We start from the raw sequence: 7,508 nt of genomic DNA on the forward strand, positions 1-7,508 counted from the left end.
TAATGTTGCATGATGTTATGTTGGTTTTCATAAATTTAAGTGGTAGCGTTGTTATACTTTGTGTCGGCTGTGTTCAGAATTATGAGATAATGTTTTAAGTTCTGATTTATGTTTAGTTATAGAACACATTTCAATTGTAAAGCATGATTCAAAAGGTTTAGTTCAATTTTTAACCATTTTTGTTTATGTCTAATTTGATGACACTAATGTAAACACAATGGAAGAGAATAACATGCAATTGTTTATCATTTGGAAGCCTCTTTAGCAATTTAGATGAGAATTATAGAATGATGTGAACCCTTCATTTTTGTTGCACTATTGTGTGAGATATGTTGTGAACCCTCAATGACCCTTACGTCCAATTGTTATTGTCTTGATGGCCATTAAGTCAAATTGGTATTCGCTCTATAAAATCTGAGATTCTTATATGTTGCCTTCGATGACCGTTAAATAAAATTGTTATTGGATATAAAAATTCAGAGATGCTTAACTGTTTTCTCGATGATCCTTAAGTCCAATTTTTATTGGCTATATAAATATTGAGATGGATATATGTTGCCTTCGGTGACCCTTAAAAATCAAATTTTGGGATGTTATTTGTTGCCTTCGGTGACCCTTAAATTAAATTGTTATTGGATATATCAATTCAGGGATGGTTAATTGTTGTCTCGATGACTCTTAAGTCTAGTTGTTATTGACTATATAAATACTGAGATGGATAAATGTTGCCTTTGATGACCTTTAAATTAATTTGTTATTGGATATATAAATTCAGAGATGGTTAACTGTTGCCTCGAAGACCCATAAGTCCAACTGTTATAGGCTATATAAATATTGAGATGGATATATGTTGCCTTCGATGACCCGTAGATTAAATTGTTATTGGGTATATAAATAGAGATGGTTAATTGTTGCCTCGATAACCTTTAAATCCAATTGTTATTGGCTATATAAATACCGAGATGGATACATGTTGCCTTCGATGACTCTTAAGTCCAATTGTTATTGACTATATAAATACTGAGATGAATATATGTTGCCTTCAATGACCCGTAAATTAAATTTTATTGAACCTATAAATTCTGGGATGGTTAAATGTTGTCTTGATGATCATTAAATCCAATTGCTATTGGCTATATAAATTATGATATGGTATAATGTTGCTTCGATGATCCATTGCTATTGGCTAAATAAATTCTGAGATGGTTAAATGTTGTCTTGATACTCTTAAGTCAACTTGCTATTGGCTATATAAATTTTGATATTGTTTTATGTTGCCTCAAGGATCCTTAATTCCAATTGCTATTGGCTAAATAAATTACGAAATGGTAAAATGTTGCCTCAATGACTCTTAAGTCTAATTGTTAGTAGCTATATAAATTCTAAGATGGATATATTTTGTCTCGATGACCATTTATTATTATTGGCATTGGTTATATAAATTCTGAGATGCTTATAAGTTGCTTTCGATGACCCTTAAATCAAATTGTTATTGGATATATAAATTCAGAGATGGTTTAACTGTTGCCTCGATGACCTTTAAGCCCAATTGTTATTGGCTATATACATACTGAGATGGATATATGTTGTCTTCGATGACCCTTAAGTCTAATTGTTATTGGCTATATAAATATTGAGATGAATATATGTTGCCTTCGATGACCCATAAATCAATTTGCTATTGAATATATAAATTTTGAGATGGTTAAATGTTGCTTCGATGACCTTTAAGTTGAATTGTGTTTGGCTATATAAATTAGAAGATGTATATATGTTGGCTCAATGACCCTTCAGATTTAGAGATGGTTGTACGATGCATCGATGACTCTTGACTCTTAAGTCCAATTCTTATTGTATTTATAAATTTTGAGATGGTTAAATGTTGCCTTGACCCTTAAATCCATTTGCTATTGGCTAAATAAATCATGAGATGGTAAAATGTTGCTTTGATGACCATTTAAGTCCAATTAGCCAAATATTTAACTGAGATCGTTAAATATGACAAATGTCGTCTCGATGACACTTAAGTACCCCTTTAAAATGGAATCTTTGAGCCAATGATGACCCTATAATTAGGTACTATTGCAATGTGAATTCTTTATTCATAATGCATTCTTGCGATGGACGGTGTGTTTGATTTTGAATTTTCCTTTTCCTTTAGATTCTGGAAACTGGATAGTACATCAAGTCAATCTACTACTCCTAAGGAAAAAGTAGTTTATGCTCCTTTCCTTTAACTCCAATTGTGTTTTAGTTAGTGACTGATTTTTTTGTTCTACATAACTGCTTAAGATTTATTTGGTTAAATGTAGCATTGATGATCCTACATGGTATGATTGAGTCTGATGATCCTTGGTGTTGTGGTGATTAAGGAAACTGTCTTAAGTTATGCTTTTGCAGTGATTTACACGTTCGCTATGGGTAGTTTCATAGTATTGATGAGGTGAATGATGAGTAGTCTTTTAGTTTCATAGTATTGATGAGGTGAAGGATTATGAGTTTAATCTTCCAGTTAGTCCGTATTTATCATACAATCAAAGCCAGGAACAGAAAATGTCATGGTTTTCAAAGATTTGGACTGACGAGCACGTAGTAAAGGTGTCTTTAAATCAAGTAGGAAATAACCTGCAGAAATCTTTGAATCATATTTGGTGTAATAGAAATGGCTCCCTAGGTATGCTTCGAAGAAGTATCATATGATAATTTTGAAATGGTATCTTTGAGCCATTAATGACCCTAGAACTAAATGCTATTTCAATGTGAAATCTCTATTAATAATGCATTATTGGGATGGATGGCATAGTGTGCGGCTTTGACCCACTGATAACCATGAAACTAAATGCTTTACAAGTTGAATTATTTATTCTCTTAGTATATATAAAGTGTAGCCTTAATAATCCTCAAGTACAAGGGTTTGCTTGGTTGAATTGTTTGCTTTCTGGATGTCTAAATTAGTATCACATATTTTTTGGTTTGGCCTCGTCATTTTGGAAGATGCGTCCTTTTCTAGCTGTGATTTTTGCTAGTTTTTTTTTCTTCTTTCTTTTGACTGTTGCATTGTGCTTTCTAAGAACACCTAAATTGTCACAGGCTAGCTTGGTACATACTGTCTTCTGCCATTTTTACACATAGGAAGTTATGCTTAGTTTGTGATTACCATGTGACTAGAGGGTTAGTTTTTCATAGTTGTCTGGCTAACTCGTTTAGATGATAATCTAGTGCTTAGTTGTCCTTTGTCTTGGACTTGACTTTCACGACTTTGGATCAGATTTGGTGAAATAAATTTGAGTTTGTTTTCTAGAGATACTCGGGATTGATCAATGGTATCAATCAAGTTTCCAGGTGTCTGATAGTCTTGCAAAGAGGTGAATGATTCTTTGTATGGTGAAATGGTAAACAACAAAAGTAAAAATTAATTGGTTGCTTTGCTTCAATCAGTCCAGTCTTTGGACAAGAGTTTATTTGTTCAATGTAAAATTTCTCGCAATAGAATATATTGTAATCTCTCAAGGCCATTTGTTATTACTTGGGAAATTTTGTTGTGTGGAGATTAAGGAAATTGTCTAAAATCCTGCTTTTATAGTGATTTACAGGTTTTGTAGGGGTAGTATGTAGTTTCATAGCGTTTATAAGGTGACTGATTATAAATTCAATATTCCAGTTAGTCTTTGAATCATATGATCAAAACGGTGTGGAAAACAACCAAGACATTGAGCTCAGGTGGTTAATGAGCTCCCCCTAGGACGATTGTTCGGGAGAACCCGAGTTCGATTCTTGGTGGAAAAAATTATTGGCTAGACTTTACTTACCTCACAGACGAACTCTTGATCAATAATTCTATATGTAGTATTAGTCAGATTTCGAGGAGTGGCAGATACTCTTGCACGGTGTGTGGCCTTACCTTGAGTTTTAGTTCTCTTCCCTCTTTTAATTGATGATTCTTTATTCTGATGTAGTATCAATCAGTATGTTAATATATTTAGTTCCATCAGGAATCACCCACTACAAGTCTATTTGTTGTGTTTTTGTTCACAGCAGTGGAGTTCATGCCGAACACTACCATGTTTATACAAGTCCACTTTCAAATCGGTGGTACGTACTAGTTTGATAAATATTCTATATTTTCAGTTTTTTGTGTGCTATTCTATTTATCATAGGGCATATTATATATTCAATTTGGACTTTTCTATTTATCACAAATCACATAAAGTGGCATAATAATTTATTTTTAAGGACAATAATGATCTCCATTTTAACAATGAACACAACCAAATTGACTCATCGTTTGTGTCCTTAATATTAATTTGTGTGTATAGAAATAATTTTAAGGTGTCCGTGAAATTCTATTAGTCTGTAACATCACCATCATCATCATCATCATCATCATCATCTGTGCTTATGGTTTCTAGACAGAGATGTTAATGGAGCAGGATGGTGACGAAGAATACTTTTTCATTTCTCGTCACCACTCAAATTATCATTTATCCCCGATCTCATTTCTTATTATGGGGGATTTTCTTTCAATATTCATGTGGATCTCCAGAGTCTCTATGGAGCCCTATTAGTATAAAAAAAGTAATAACTAAATTTCTATTTTTTTTCCTAAAAAAAAAAAAATTATATTATTTTTAATCAATTAATTGTTAAAAATAAAATAAAATTTAACCATAAGAAATTATGTTGAAACATATATGGAGAAAAAATAAAATTAGTAATTATGTTGAAACATATATGGAGAAAAAATAAAATTAGCAATTACTAATTAGTTAGTATTGTCTTATTGGTGACTTTACCACTTAGACATATGCGTTAAAGTTTTTACCATAAAGTCAAAATTGTCTTTCTCCGAAAAGACTTTTTTTACATAAAATGTTCAAAAAATACATTTCGAACTTTTTATATTTTAGAGGCTAAAACTCTTGCTTATGTTGTATTACTCTTGAGCCGATCCTACATTTGTATTATCTATTTTACATATATTTGTATCTTATATATATACATATAGAGGAGGGATTCGTTGACTCCAGGAGTAAGTCTCCATTAACATACTCCACTTAATAACTTGATATCAGCATTATATTTTTTCAATCAAACCATTGAATTCAAAGATCCCATTGAGTAGATCAACTCCACAAATTTTTATAAAAATTCCAAATCGTTTGATACTTTTTTTGATAACTTCAATTGAACGTACGCAAACTTTTAAAAAACCCATTAAATTTCAATAGTTTGAATATATAACTACATTAATTAGTTAAGAGATCAAGTTATAACTTTAATTAAGTAAGTAAGAGACAATATAAAAACCAATAAAAAAAAGTTAAGAGACCAATTAAGGGTAAAATCCATAAGTAATTACCTAATAATTCCTAGGGGTGAAAAGGGAAAATTACTGCTAAAACAGCCCACCTCACTCCTACTCTCACAAACTTAAGGGAGAAGTAAGTACTCACTTCTGTCAGAGCTCATTTTACAAACTCAGCGGTGAGAGAGACATGCACAGAATGAGCTTGAGCTAGAGAGAAGGAGAAAGGTTGTACAAGGAGAAATCTAAGTTGCTGGTTTTTGAAATCACCATCATCTTCTCCCTTAAATTTGGTGAGTATATTCATATATTTCTATTTTTCATGTGGGAGCAAACATCTAAAATTAGGGTTATGTGCTTGCATGTTCTTGTTGAGTTTATATATATGCATGTTTAAACTAATTATTGTGCATTTATTCTCTAATAAACCTTAATGTTGTGTTGTTTTCAAGTATTACAATTACTGACTCTGTTGTGGTAGATGGAATTTTTTTTGCATGTTCCACCAAACGTTTTAGTGTTTTATGAGAAATGAAGATGAAAAGATGTTGAGGTTTATTTGTTAGTCAGGGAAAAGATTTGTTTGTTGTTTTCTATCAAATCGATGTTTCATGTGTTTGTAAAATTAGTTGTGTGAGTACAGAACCCTGTTTTTGAGTAGCTTCTTCTAATACTCCTTCATTTTTTATTTTTGATTTCTTGCTTTCTACTACTAACTTGGCTTTCCATGTATTTTTTCCACGAAGGCTATCTACAATGTCATTGTTGGTGAAAGAAGTCTCTGCAAAGGAGCTGCTTGATTTTCACGGAAAAATAAGATGGTTAATCTCATAAGGAAATCGTCACAGGAAGCTCCAAGCAATAATTCTCCAAACACTCTCCTCATGAATGCTGAACGAAAACGGCCTCGACTCGAGGTCTCAAGTTCACCTCTCGTACAAATTGTTGGAAACAACCAGCCTAATTCTTCGGAAGGGAGGGATGAAATGTGGACATCGTTTGTCCCTAAAATCAATGGTAGTGGTGATGGTGATGCCACTTCAATATGGGATGATCATTTCCCATTAAGAGAGCTTATTGATAAGCATTTCATTCAGAAAGAAAAAGTTGAGGAGTTGGATTTAGAAAGAGTACTCCAAACAAGCTTGGCAGAATCCGTTCGATCAAACTTCCGTCTTCGTGTTCTTGCGGGAAAGTTTCGTGATATGGAAAAGAAAAACAAGACTTATGTTGCTGAGATTTCTGAATTGCAAAAGAAGTTGTCTGAAAATGAAAAGAATTATGCTGGAGAGGTTAATGAATTGGAGAAGAAGAAGAAGAAGAAGAAGAAGAAGAAGAAGAAGATGTCTGAATACGGGAAGAATATGGCTGAGATGACTAGTCTCAAAGATGAACTAAACAAACTGAAGAAATCTTTGGAAGAATCAAGTGTGGAGAAGAGCCAATTGGTAGGAAGAGAAAAAGACTTGATGGAGGAAAATTCAAATTTGAAAACAAAATTATCGATAGAAGAAGATGCTCACAAGTTAGTTGTCGACAAGTTGAAAGCTGAGATTGAAGAGTTGAAGGGTGAAAATAAACTGCAGTACAAAGCTGGCTATGATAAGGCGAGAAGCCAAGTTCTAATTTTTACAACAAGACTTAATGTTGACTGAACTAAAATTATGCAGGGTAAAGAAGTTCTATAAGGTAGTTAAGAAATTAGTTGTTGACAGTAGCATATTGAGAGGATGCCCTTTAAAACTTATGTATGTAGCAGGAGTTTCTTTTTGGGGTTAAATATTTTGGATACCTCTTAAAACTTACATGGTTTTCTAGTAGTCTGTTTTGGGACTCTTTTGGTTTATGTAAAATATATGGTGTTTTGGTTTATGTAAAATATATGGTGTATGAAGTATGAACTCCGGCTTTATGTTTTAAAATATGTTTTCATATGTAAGTGCTGGTTTAAAGATGTTATATGCTCTTGCTAGGTCATTGTCTCTATATTTTAAAAATAATCATATTACAAAATAAACAGAAACTTGATTTTCACATTACAAGGGAAAGAATTGGCACATTGATAATGTACATTCAAAATCCCCATATAGTTTCCACAATGAAGCAGTTTTGGTTTGCAACATGACAAGGGAAAGAAAATTGGCACAAACAAATGCCTCTCTTAAACTTGTATTTGTAATCCCACATATAAAATATTCTGATT

The 7,508-nt window shown here is 32.4% G+C and overlaps 1 protein-coding gene across 3 annotated transcripts; it reads left to right on the forward strand.

Moving 5' to 3' along the window:
- Positions 1 to 3,648: 3,648 nt before the first annotated feature.
- Positions 3,649 to 7,257, forward strand: LOC123923089 (protein hook homolog). 3 transcript variants are annotated; one of them, XM_045975731.1, is made up of 3 exons: positions 5,353 to 5,598; positions 6,052 to 6,609; positions 6,640 to 7,235. In XM_045975731.1, exons 2-3 carry the CDS (start codon positions 6,124 to 6,126, stop codon positions 6,958 to 6,960), a joined length of 807 nt encoding a protein of 268 aa, XP_045831687.1. In that variant the 5' UTR covers positions 5,353 to 5,598; positions 6,052 to 6,123; the 3' UTR covers positions 6,961 to 7,235. The 3 variants fall into 3 exon arrangements, with proteins under 3 accessions (XP_045831686.1, XP_045831685.1, XP_045831687.1); XM_045975730.1 differs by lacking the exon at positions 5,353 to 5,598 and adding an exon at positions 3,649 to 4,092 and having other exon boundaries at positions 6,052 to 7,238; XM_045975729.1 differs by having other exon boundaries at positions 5,351 to 5,598; positions 6,052 to 7,257.
- The last annotated feature ends 251 nt before the right edge of the window (positions 7,258 to 7,508 follow it).

This window comes from Trifolium pratense, linkage group LG4, assembly GCF_020283565.1.
Source record: "Trifolium pratense cultivar HEN17-A07 linkage group LG4, ARS_RC_1.1, whole genome shotgun sequence".
Classification (NCBI taxonomy): Eukaryota; Viridiplantae; Streptophyta; class Magnoliopsida; order Fabales; family Fabaceae; genus Trifolium; species Trifolium pratense.